The sequence below is a fragment of the Pipra filicauda genome, unplaced genomic scaffold (assembly GCF_003945595.2).
Source record: "Pipra filicauda isolate LSUMZ 115617 unplaced genomic scaffold, ASM394559v2 scaffold57_size4234018_pilon, whole genome shotgun sequence".
Classification (NCBI taxonomy): domain Eukaryota; kingdom Metazoa; phylum Chordata; class Aves; order Passeriformes; family Pipridae; genus Pipra; species Pipra filicauda.
Window position 1 is genome coordinate 2,814,824 of NW_024104731.1, and position 13,346 is coordinate 2,828,169.

General features: G+C 35.8%; 1 protein-coding gene across 4 annotated transcripts in view; it reads left to right on the plus strand.

The window, feature by feature from the left end:
- Nucleotides 1–13,346, plus strand: part of ZFPM2 (zinc finger protein, FOG family member 2) — a 308,046-nt gene that overhangs the window by 47,396 nt on the left and 247,304 nt on the right. For 3 of the 4 annotated variants that reach the window (XM_039387657.1, XM_039387656.1, XM_027717548.2), the window contains exon 2: nt 12,008–12,166. The exons of the other annotated variant lie outside the window; for it this stretch is intronic. In XM_039387657.1, the coding sequence (XP_039243591.1) occupies nt 12,008–12,166 (159 nt within the window). The remainder of the gene's footprint in view (nt 1–12,007; nt 12,167–13,346) is intronic. 4 annotated transcript variants of the gene reach the window in all.

Here is a 13,346-nt window from a genome sequence, read left to right on the forward strand (position 1 = left end):
CCTCCGTACAATTCTAAACATCCACTGGTCAGACTATGTGACCAATACATCTGTTCTAGAGCAAGCAGCTATCACAAGTATCGAGGCCATGCTGATGAGAACACAGCTGCGTTGGGCAGGTCATGTCTCCAGGATGAAGGACCACTGCCTCCCTAAGATCTTGCTTTACGGTGAACTTGCCACTGGCTGCCGCATGAGAGGAGCCCCGAAGAAAAGATACAAGGACTCCCTGAAACAACATCTCAGCCTCGGCCATATTGATCACCATAACTGGTCTACTCTGGCCTCCAATCGGGAGGCCTGGAGACACACCATCTATAACGCAGCTGTCTCCTTTGAGAACACACGCAGGATCACCCTCGAGGAAAAAAGGCAACGCAGAAAGAACCGTGTATTGCAGAATACACCATCTAAGGAGTCTTTCTGCTGTGCCTTTTGCAATCGGATTTGTCTGTCACGTATTGGCCTCATAAGCCACCAGCGTGCCTGCAGCAAATGTGGATAGAGCCTTCCCAAATCTTCGCTCGCGAAGCCTAGCCATGATCAAACTTTTCAAGTGAGTAAGTTTACTGAGAAGACTCAACCTGGAATAAGATTGGCATATAAAACAAGATATGAGGAAGGTTGAAAGTATAGGTGAAAAAATATTTTCAGAACTTATTCAATGAAAAAGAAAGAAGGGATGGATTACCAACTCATCATTGCCAAAGCATCCAGTGGCCTAATTTGTAGGAGTTGTATTATTCCATAAGTTGGTTCAGCAAAACAACAATCATGATAAGAGGAGAGGAAAATGAATTCTTGTTTTGATTTCATGCTTATTGCTTTGAGATTTGCATAGCCTCATAATAACACTTACCAGCCATCTGGTTTCCAGAGGAATAAAACTTATTTTTTCTTACTGAAAAGGCTAGGACATAACATGCACCATTTAAAAGCTCATTGTCTGGAAATGACATAATGACTTTGTGTTTTCAAATTATTAATTAGTGATTAACTCAGAAAACCAGCAGGTTATGCCAACTCTAGGGGACGTACAATGTATTTTGTGCAATCTCACAGTTCCTGTCAGTGAGGAATCAAATTAAAGTAGTTAAAAGGTGAGCAGGGATATTAAAGAACTCCAGTGCTTTGCAACATGCACTTCTAGTTTATTTTAAAAGATATAGTTTGCTTATTTATATTTTAGAGTTTATATACATGATCTATACATGTTTTTATTTTTCAATAAATCCTATCATATATGTGACCTGTATTATGCTGCCATTATACTACATATTCCTGAGATGTGATGATAGAAGTCAGAGTTTCTTCATGGTGTCTGTAAGGTGTACATGTTGGTGAAGCACAGGTTAATAGTCCATTATATTTTCAATTAACATAATGAATGCTGTTATACTGATATTCTTTGAAGAATCTTAAAACCAAACAAACAACAGAACACATTTCACCCTTATGGTGCATCATTGTAAACTACACCAACTGTTACTGTAACTAATCATAATCGACAGTGTAGTGGACAAAATGAGATGTGAATAGCCACAGAAAAGAAACTATGCATTAACATTTCTTTGCAGTGGGGCTTCAGATTTTTCCTTTAACTGTGTCATTGTGGTATGCATCAGTTTAGGTGTGCTGACTTTTTATTGAGGTCTAACCCAAACTGGCACTGAATTCTGCATACAATCTCGGTAGCTTTGATCATGTTACTAGAATTTGAATTTGGACTGTCTTTCAGGGGCTCATTTTTCTGCAGTGTTCTCTGTTTCACTTATATTAGAAAGACAGGGGGAAAGAAAAGAAATAGTAATTTGAAGAGAAATAGTAACCTGAGAGAGAAGTCACAAGTTCCCTACCAGTTTTTGGATCTGAAAAGTCCAGATTCTTTTTTTTTTGCTTTTTGATTTAATTGCATGATGATGTACAGAGATGAGAGGCTAGTTCCCATCTGAGAAAATGATGAACAGGAATATTCTTCAGCTGCATACAAACTTAGAAAATTTTAAATAAACACAAGAAAAAAGACCTCTTAATTTTATATACCAGTATAGTGTGTCTTTGCTGTGTGAGAAAAATGTGAGTATTTTGTCTTGAAACTGGGGTTGTAAAATTACAGTGAGTAATGAGTATGTATTCCTCTGATCCCTTAATGTACTTGATGTGAGGTTCCTCTTTCATCGTAGCTAACATGCTGGCCATTAAATACACTGCAGCAGCATCATTAGTGGCTTCAAAGTGCTCCTACTTGCATCACATTTTTCCCTCCAGCAGGTGAGTGAGAACAGTGATCAGCAAATACCAGTATGTGTCACTCACTGCTCATGTGATTGCCAGTGAAGTCCCGTGTTTGGAGTAAGGGCAGCATTGGAGTTGGAAGCAGAGCGAACTTTTGCTGCCTTCATGGCTCTGAAAAGCTTTCAGCTCTGAGCCTCACTTGTCCATGGCTAAGATAAAATTCGTCCTATTTGGGGTATGGTGTTTGAAACTGCTTTGCTGTAGCAGTATGTGGTGAAGGAGATAAGCTGTAGAGGAAAGTGTCCTGAGTAATAGGCAGTGTGTTACCTACGTGTTTGAGCCTCTAAATGGTGAGGTTAGGACACGAAAAGAAACTCCTCTTGTTTACCAGTGTCACAGTTTGCTATGACTGGAGGAAAGGATTCACTGAAAATTTCTGGAACCTGAATCCTCAGAGGATTTCCCTGGACTGTTTAGAGCAGCATACCATAGACCTTATATGAGGGGTGTGGACTGGTTGGTGTAGGTGTGTCTATTCTCTGTTCTCTTAAGTTGAGTTAAAAAACCTCCAAACCTTATGGTAGTAAAGTGAAAAGAGAGTCTGAGTATTTTCCTAAAATTTCAGCTTTAAGTTTTATATCCTTTGTTGTAAGATGCAAGATGAGGGATTTTCCTTTATTAGAAAGGTGAATATTAAAACTTAGAATACCTTGCCTATAGAAAACAATATGAACATGTTAAAAAAAGTTCAAAATATCTTATGTATTTTTCTTTTCATATTTCTTTTTATATTTCTTAGATATAAAAATCAATAACTTCTCATAGACATCTGAATCATCAAATAGTTGCATTTTTATTACATAAATGCATATAATTTTATGGAATGTCACAGAATTAAGCCACCTTCTTACACAGTGTAAGAAGATTTAATTTTTTTTTTAAGTCTGTAAGTTTAAACATTTCATCATACTTATCTAGTTGAAACAATTCACTGGAACTGGATAATATTTGCATTGGTGGTAGCTGTGTATTGTGGGGCAAATTATAATGTCAGTATTTCAAATTAGATTTCCAGTAATTTCAAAAATTGTTTTGTAAAAGTTAGCAGAATCATACTGTAAAAAAAACCCCAAACCTGCAAAATATATCATAATTCAGGGAAAAATACTTCAAGGATAACATTTCTGCCCAAGGAAACAGGAAATTTCCCTTCTTAACTCTGTTAAAATTAAGAAAACTACTGATAAATCACCATTGCAAAATTATTCCTAATGTGGAAAGTTATGTAAAAGGATCACAAATTCATCTCTGAGAGCTTTATGTCCAATGTCCTGTTTGCTTTTCAGGCTTTAGTTAAAAATTCCCTTCAGAAAGGTTGATGCACTGTGGTACTCTGGTGGTTCTCTGTTGCTGCTGAAATTTAGTAGGGTGTTGAGTCACAATACTGGTCACCTCTGTCCTTCTCTTTCTCCTCTTGTATCACCAGAAATACCCAGAACAACATCTGCTGTGGAGCATCTGCTGTGAAGCTGTTACGAGCGTAGGTAGAATTAAGATGTGTTTTGGCATGAGCCCCCTACTTGAAAACTGAGGTCTGATACTTAACTGCAAAGGTCTTGGAGCTCATGTTCTGTGCACACTTGCATATTATTTTTTAAAATTAATGTCTCCCTAAGCATTTTCTCAATGGTCACTTTTTCATCATTTCACTTTTATTGATTGGAAATATTCTGGCCTTGGCTCTAAGAGCAGACTGACCATAGGCACTGTCAATTTTGTTGTGGCCCCTAGCATAATGGTAAGAGAAAAAAAGACAAGGGGATAAATGAAAGCGAAGTTCAAAATTAGTGGAACATTTAAAGGTCTTTGAAAAGTTTATATACAAGAACGGTTAATGCTGTCATGTACAGAAGTGCCAAAAGACCTAGCAGTGAAGAATATTAATCTACTTTATTAAAATCAAAGTGTTCGTATTTTTTTCCATAAAGAAATAATTTGAATAAAATTTGACCCTTTTTACAATAGTCTGTGGGTCAAATTGAACCTACTATTAAAATTCTCTAATATCTTTCTTGTATTACCATTTCAAAACTCAATTTAAATATTCACAGAGCTCTTTTTTTAATAAACTTAACAAAATTCAGGTAATTTCCTTCAACTTTCTTGATTGAAGGAAGGCAGTAGGTACAGATACAAAAAGATGTACAGCTACGAGCAAAACCTGAAATCAATTATATATAAGAAATAACATAACACATGGAAAGAAATTAATCAAAAGAAAAAATTTCTGCTATATGATTTTCTTGGTCTACTACCTGCAGGCAAGGAACATAAATGAAAAAAAAAATCAGCATTCTTCTTGCAGATAAGGGGAAAATTAATAAAAATGTTTCCTTCCTACCAGATCCCCTGATGCAACTTATGTTAAAAGTGAATGGCTGCAGGAGGAACTTAGGTGTTTAAAAATAACTCCTTTTTTAATTTTTTTTCTACAGAATTATACTTTTGTGCTTTTTTCTTGTTGTTAAGCTCAGTTATATCAGGTTGGTATAGATTTATAGTGTCCTTAAGAGCATTTCTTCTCCATTCTTTCTAGTAAGTTCATCATTGAATCATGTTCGTGAAGTTTCTCCCAGTTTGAAAGTGAGAAATGGTTCATTCTGCTTGGGTGCCACAATGAAGATGTAAGGAGTTGCTCACAAATTGAAGGAATCTGGACAAAACTTATGAAGTTCAGCCAATTTGCATAACAGCCTGGCGAGGTTCAGTGTGCACAGACAGCATTGCTCTAGAGTAGAACTCAAAACAGAATAGGAATGACAGAAATAACTTAGTAAAGCGAAATAGAAAACTCAAGGGACTGATGAGGGAAGCATTTCAGCAAAAGTGGGAGTGGTTTGTTTGACAAATATTGACCTTAAGAAATTATTTAAGTGTTTTTTTTCTAAACTGATTTCCCAGTTGCTCTTCAGTTACCTACTGCCAGTAGCTTAATTTTAAAGCTATTCCTGCAGTGGTCAGTTTGTCAAGATTAGGTATAGCCATTTAATGTCTATCATAAGAATCTTTAGGCTCTTCTCTTGCCCTTTTTCTCTCTGTTCTCAGGGAATTATGTGATTAAACAATTTGCAGTTCTCAAAAGGAGGGAGAGACAATATTTTTTACTATGAAAATTGAATATTTGGATCTCTATTAACCAGAAGTCACAAGGGAAAAGTAGCGTGGACACTCATGGTGTCAGGTTGTTGGAGGAGCAACTAGTTCAACAGAAGAATTTCTATTGCCATTTTCCTTTATTATCATCTATGATATTAGCTGCAGACTTGTGTACTTCCATTTCTCTGATTTATCTAGTTACTTCTAGTTGGAAGTTCTCCTTCTCAGGAGAGTATGGATCATCTCAGGATTAGTCCTGACAGTATCTGGCAGTCCTTGTCCTTGACAGAAATTGAAAATTTATTCTGATTGCTACAGGATATATTTATCTCCCTTATTATATCAGTCCATATCTTGACCATGGTTGAACATGTAGGGTCTGAAATATCTGAGCAGGGGCATTTTAAAAAATTTTACAAAACCCAAGAAATCCAGATTCGCAACAAGGAACTTGGTAGTATGTTTTAGGTAGTGTCTTGCAAAAATTTCTTCCTCAAAAGAAGAAGCTGGATTGTTTCTGTTGGGGTTGTTCAGATCACTGTTAAACTTGTCTCCAGGCTTTTGTAAAAGCAAAGTCATTGGAGACAACCACTCCTTTGAGTTAACTGGAATGGAAGTCTCTAGGAAGTCTTGTATGAAAACTTCTCAAAAGGAAGAAAACTCTGAACTACTGTATAGTGTCTTCACTGCCATTGCCATATTTAAAATTAGGTAAATTGAGCCCTCTATTGTATTTTTAGTATCCCTGACTGAATTTTTAGGAAAAACCTTCCCAGCAATGCGAATTAATAGAATTCACAGTTAATTTTCTTATGTAATTGTTTGTACTTAGAAGAAAATGTTCTTGTTGAAGCAGGAGACAAATGGATTGATTTTTCTGAAGCTTTTCCCTCTGTAATCAGAGAGCATCACATACCTAGGTCTTACCATAAGCTAAGGATAATCTGTGTGTGGCAGCATGTTTTCTTAGAAAATACCGAATGGATCCCACAGAACATGCAAAATGTCTGATGTAGATCCGAGGAATTTCAGGCCTCTGATTTATCACAGTTGTTGCTATTTAATGCTACTACTTCTAATTATACTCATTAACCTCTCCCCAGCCACTCACTGTCAAACATTGTGGGCTTTCTGAAGCATTCTTAATTTGTTAAGAGCACTGATTTATGCTGCTGCTCTGGGAGTGTAGGAGAATATTGGTGGGTGAGAGGAAACTAACCACTTCACATTTTCATGAGATAATTATTTCAGTGATACTTCCCTGCCATAGGATACATTCATTTTAAGTGCAAAACACTGGACAGGAAAGCATATAAGCAGGTGCTTAATTTGAGCGTGTGTTTAAGTGGTTTCATTAGGAAGAAGTCTGATGAATTTGACTGTGAGAAATTATTACAGAACTTACTCAGTTCAATGTTATTGAATTTCAATTATTTCATTACAGTTATAGTACCATAAAACTGGAGTCAAGCATTGATGTATCAGAACTAAGGCACTCAAGGGGTCCAATGCTCAAATTTGTGTTCAGAGTGTTTATTGTAACAAAGGCATCTGTTGTTAAGTTAATGCAAATCTTTTTTGGTGGTATATTCTCACACTTTTACATTCTGTTAAAATTCTTACAGTGTTTGTTTTGTTTTGCTAAAGTAGCCTGTCTTTTCAAGTGCTGAGGTAGGATCTGTTACTCTCTGTGTAAAGATTGTCCCTTAACTAGCTGTCTTTGTGTGCTTGCATCTATATGCCTGCATTTATATTACAGTATATGATATTTCAGGAATATTTATTTAGCATTTAATGCATTAATACTGCTAAAAAATACATCCTTGAGTGTCTGTAAATCTAGTACAAATTAGGGAGCACAGTTCAGATTTCTCCACACTGTGCTGGCAAGTGGCCTCAATCAGAAGTAATTTTCTCCATGAAGGCACATGCAGCTCACTCGTCAGCCACTCCTCAGTAGATACTGTTATTTGTATGAAATTATATGTGGCAGTTTTTCGAAGTGGACTAGGGTGTCCACTAAGCCATACAGATTTTTACCACATTGACTCCATCTTTGCTGTCAATAATTGTACTGGTTTTTTACTGCCTCTTGTTTTACTGCGAAAAAATTTGAGATCGGTGTTTGTATCAATAAATATTCGTGTATTGAAGCAAGTACCAAGCGAGTTAGTAAATTACTCAACCCCTCAAAATCTTCTGTTTTGTACAACACAAGTATTTGCTTGTTTTATAAAGGAACCAGTTTTTTCAGGGCTTCATGCAAAATTCAGAATGAATCAAAGGAGACTTAATTTGCCTTCAGTACCCCTATTTAAGATCGGGAATAGAGATTTTACCTGGTGTGATTGGGAATTCTTAACTGTTTTGTCATGGATCTGAAGCATTTCAACTCTCCTTAGATTACATCACATGCTTTTACAAACTGCTAATAGGAGAAGAATTGCTGAAATGAGAAGACAAACATCTAGACTATCTCTGCAATTAACTATTCATCTAAATTCCTTAACTACTTAAGTGTGAAATTTTACTGTTTTAATTACTGAAGAGTCTAGTCATATGTCAGAGCTGTTTACTGTCAGATCGCTTATGTTGCTGCTCTGGGAATGTGACAGATGAATTTCAGTAGTAGAAATTTTTGGATTTGCATTGCTATGTCATTGTGGTCGTTGTACAGTCACACTTAATCAGCAGTTATTGAAAAGGATTTTTCATCAGAACGGGATAGAACCTTAACTCTGGTCCAGCTGAAATAAAAGCAGACATAGTACATTTTGTGCCATAGGTACTTAATAACATGATTAGTATAAGTAATGGGTGTAATACTATTAAATTAAATCAACAATTTAAAATAAATGCAGAAAGAAAAGTGTGGTACTAAAGTAACTGATTAACCTGTATTCTGACTGTTGAAGGTAATATATCAACATAATAACAACTGTGGGAAAAAAAGCATTATCAGAGAAAACAGTTGAAAGAAACTCTCTTCTTTTTAAAGACTTATTTATTTTTGTCTATATGACTCTGTATTTTTAAGTATTTTAAATCAAGGAAGAAGTTGCATAGCTTTTGTGCAGGTTGTTCCCTAGATAGAGGAGCTAGTAAACTTTGAAACTTTTTTGAAACTTTTTGAACCAGATAAATTCTTAGTTCTCTAGCTGACTTGATTTAGCTCTTACTTGATTTACCTCTTAACAGTAAGAGGTAAGCACATAACCAAATTAGGCAAATATAAGCATGCATAGTTTATGTGTTTGCATTTGTCAAGAATATGTAGTTCCACGTAATCTTTATTTTGAGATTCTTAAAATTTATTTTTTTTAATTTTCTGTTTATGTGCAAGTAATTATATGAACTAGTCAAGAATAGATAATTTAATCTATTTATACTTCCTAGTTAGTGGCTTTGGATTTTACTGTTTTCTTTAACCCATTGTATGTTTGAGTGGTAATTAAAAATGGCCACAGAAATTAGGCATTGATTTCGAGTTCCCATGAAACGAGCAACTGAGAAGTACTTAATTTTGATCTTATTCACCTGGGTTGGTCTTACTCATGTTGAACAATGCCTTACGCTTTAGTTAAAGTTATCAGTTTATAGCTCTCGGTATGAGCTGAATGTATTTGAACATTTAAAAAATGAAAGATGGCTCAACGTGCATAAGACAGAATTTGTCCCAAGGATCAAGTTCCATTTGGGTGAATTAGACAAGGCAGCAGCTGTCTGAAACCTAGGAAAATAATTTATGCACAGATCCTTCAGTTTCAACAAAAGTCATGCTGGTGTTTGAAGCGCAACCTCTAATGTCAGCCCCTGAGGTGAGGTGTTATGTAAAGCTCTGATGTGTGCCCACGTGTGCACTCCTGGATAAACAGCACTGGGTTTTGTGTTTGGGCTGGCACACACAAGGCAAAACCCATTGTAGATGCATGTATACCTCTGATCTCCTTTGGATGTGACAGCATTTACGTTTCCGCTTGCAAATGCTTGGACAGGTAACTTTAGGAAATGTTACATGCCTGTTCATACATAGGATGTATCTGCAGTGACATTAGTCAAGATTTTTTTAGTCTGAAACTCATTTAAAAAATAAAGTCCCAAGCCACAGAATGACAGGAGTTTGAACTGGCTCTGTGGATTTGGCGTGTGCATTGTATTTCTTCTGCCTTCTTGGAAAGGGTGTCAATGTAAATCATAAGGTGTGTTTCCATGAGTGCTGCAAATGAAAGCATACCAACTGTATTTCTGTTCTTTTCCTAATTAACATACAGTGATGGTTAGCTTGCTGATTGCTTACTGGTGACCTGATGAAATAAACTGGTTTAACATCTAGAAACAGACCTAAATGTCATGTACACATGCCAATTGGATTACTTGCAAATAAATTGCTTTTGCTGTATTTTGCAAGACACATTGAAAAAGTCAAATGACAAAGAACCAGTCATGCAACAGGAAATCGACTTTCACTGAAATGTTGGCTGAAGTTTAAATTTTTCCCCCAAATTTAAAATATTTGGAAAATTTATTAAAGGCATATAGCTTCATTTGAAATGATGCAAAATATGGTACTTATCCATCTTTATATGTGGCAAAAATTTACATTTCCCTAAAATAGCATATTATTTGTTTCATTGTGTTTTTCCTTCCTAGTTTATTTATCCAGATGTTACTAGGAGAGCCCACCAATAAATGACTCTACAGACAATGTCACATTATAATAATATTGTGAAATCTAAACAATATTTCTGATAATTTGTGCAGAACCCCTTGTGCTTTCATTTCTGCCATGAACCTGGACACACGTGAGGTGCCTGGACTGCCCATGTTCAGCTGCAGCGCGCTGCTCCAGCCTGTGCTTTGTTCTCTCTTCCGTACAGTGCGATAGCCACTCTCCGTTCCCTGTGCATATGCAGTTGCTGGATTTTTTCCCAGCGTGGCTGGAAGGTGCAATTAACAGTAATGGATACTTTGATAGTGAGAATCTTTATTTCTTCAGCCATAATAATAGCCCCTTATTTTAGGAGCTATATTGTTGAATGACAGCTAGTGTTGGCGAGTGTGTGACCACAAAAGTGGGTTCATTTGGTCAGATTCTCAGCTGGCACAGAGAGTCATATTTCCATGAAAGATAGTAAGCTATATTAATTTATGGAATCCCAGCTGGGAATCTCAATCAATTTCAATAAAAAGTAACCATCATATTCCTCTGAAGCAAGAATTACACAACCTAGCCTAAAGTGAATTTTGCTGTTTTAATAAATGTAGGTAGTCACTGGTTTGTAATAAGTTACATAAAATTAGACTGTAGTCAATATTTGATTTCTTTAAAAATTTATTCCTTCCTTTTCATTGAACACAACACAATCAGTTATGTATTGTATCTCAGCATGATAGATTATATAGAAATAGTGTATTTAATACTGTAAAACTATCATATAAATAAAAATCACATTTTTTTTCATTAGCTAGCTCGCTTTCATTTTGAAGAAGAAATACTCAGTCAATTATAAATGAGGCTGTGCTTTCATTGGAGAGTGAAATATGTAATTTTTTCAAGCCTCAACCATGTATAATGAAATCTCTCCTTTGAAATCCAGTCTTAAGATGGATTTTGAAACATACTGACATTTAATAAAATCTTAGTTAAATTAAAACATGGTCAATTATTTCAAATCTCTATTTAAATCTAGGGTAAAATTCTATACCCTGCACAAGAGATGTCTTTAGCAAATAGTTACTATTAACCAATGATTTTGAAGTGTGTGTGTATAAGAAAGAAGAAATTTTAATTTTTGAGTACATTCCAATCAGTAACCTGGGTGTTTTGTGTTATGTGTCTGTCTGGCACTGGCTCTTTGAGAGGATCTGTAGCAATACTATGTCTAGGTAATTAGAAGAAAAGTCAAAGACCTCAGGCTGCCCTTTCAAATTCAAACTCGTACCCTGCGTCTGTAACTGGTTTATGTTTCTGTAGCCCTTGGCTGGTAGTTTACCACAACATTTGTTTGCCCTCTGTGAAATGAGTGGATAGTCTGTCTGAGTCCTGTCCATTGGCTGGGAGTCCGCTAAAGAGTCTGGCAAATAAATGATTACAGATACCATCGGGGGCTGCTTGAAGCAAAAGCAGAATAAACTGAAGTTTGTACTCTTAATACCTTTGTAGTAATTCACTGTTGTCAGTATTTTTAATTTGATTAACAAAGCCTGTAAAAGGAACATTTTAAGTAGTGTAATTCAGCATCAAAAACAATCACTAACAAACAAGAGAAGGCTCTTCACTGTTTATGTGGTTTTGCAAATATAGCTTTGATTTCCGCTGTTAAAACTGTCTGTGTTTTAGTACTAGAGCCCAATGAATAATGAAAACCCCCTATGTGTGAGTATTATTAATACATATTATTAATGACATTTTGCATATTCTGATTTGAAGTCATCAGGAAAAGTCGCTTTCAATTTCAATTTCCATAAAATGTTATTTGTCCAATTCTAATAAATGCCGAACACTGCCGTGGAAGGAAAACCTAGCTAAAGAACTCCAGTTATAAGTTCACTAAGGTTTTATTTCACACTGTCCTTTTAGATGGTTTTGCCACAGTGTTCCTGGTTCTTTTTAAAGGGCCCCTTGAAGATGCCACTGAGGATGAAGAAGAAGAGTGCCTGTCTGAGGAAAATGATACTATCTCGAAAGAAGACTTTCCATTGGAGGAAAGCTTTTCTGCAGAGTTTGAACCTGAAAATCTGAGCTGTGAAGAAGTGGAATTCTTTTGTAATAAAGGTAATCATTGTAGCCAACCTCTCGAGAGAATACTGGCCAAACTGTGTCCAATTGGTCAAAGAGATTTTTTGGTTTATAATCTACAAAAAGCCCTATTAATATAGTACCTTAATGGGGAAAAGAGTCACTCATAGAGTTAAGTCTGGTAAGAGGTAAATATTTAAGTGTGTTGAAAGACGCTTTTCAGGGATGGGAATTGTCTTGCCTTTAATGTTTTCCTCCAAGTGTTATTTTCTCCATATTTAACTGTAGAGAACAGGCCTCAGAAGTCAATTATCAGCAGATCCGAAGCTAGCAATGCAGCATGTCTGTTCATTGCTTAGGAACAGTGCTCTGCCTAGGAAACATTGCTAGAAAAACAGATTGTGTCTGTAGATTCTAGGATTAAAATAGAGCTTATTATAGAATTTATTATGTATGTAGAAAACTAGTGATTTGTGAAAGGATAACTTTTGAAGTTGCAGATACCTTTTTGGTGCATTTGTTACTTGCAAATTATTGAAGATAGAGGTATTTTAGCATAAGTCACACCAATTCATTCTTACCCAGTGAGAAAAAACTCACTGCTGTGTGCTGTTATTTCAAGCATTGAATTAACCTTCTTCCCATCAGATTTCCACTTGATTACTTTGTTGTTTGTCTTCTGCAGGTAAGGATGCCTATCAAATAGCTGGAGTTGTGGTGGTGGTGTTCTTCTGTTAGTCCACTAATCCCTCAGGCATTTGGATATTGATGATTTCTCTTTCTGTTCTTTCCCAGATATTGACATATGTTTTTTTCATGATAGCTTGATATGCTTCTGGTTTTGTATTATTTTCATCTGTTTTGGACAAAGTCGAATAAATCTATTGGAAGTCAAGTGTTCTGACTGCAGAATATTAGTTCTTCCTACAGAGTCTTCAGTCATCAGTGGGGAAGGCATGACAATGTGTTTTCTACGTGTCCTCTATGTAGCTTACATACTTTCAACAAAATAATTTAGTTCTCCACTACAGGTTCTTGATACTTAGTAAGTCAACCTAAGAGGTCAAAACAGTCTAATCAATAGTTTAGAGTTCAGTTGCTACAAATCTTACTGTGAGGAGAGAACAGATTATGGACAGAAATGCTTTACAAACAGAGAATTTAATACTGTTATAACTGTGATGTGAACAAGTATTACAGTTACTTCGTGTTCACT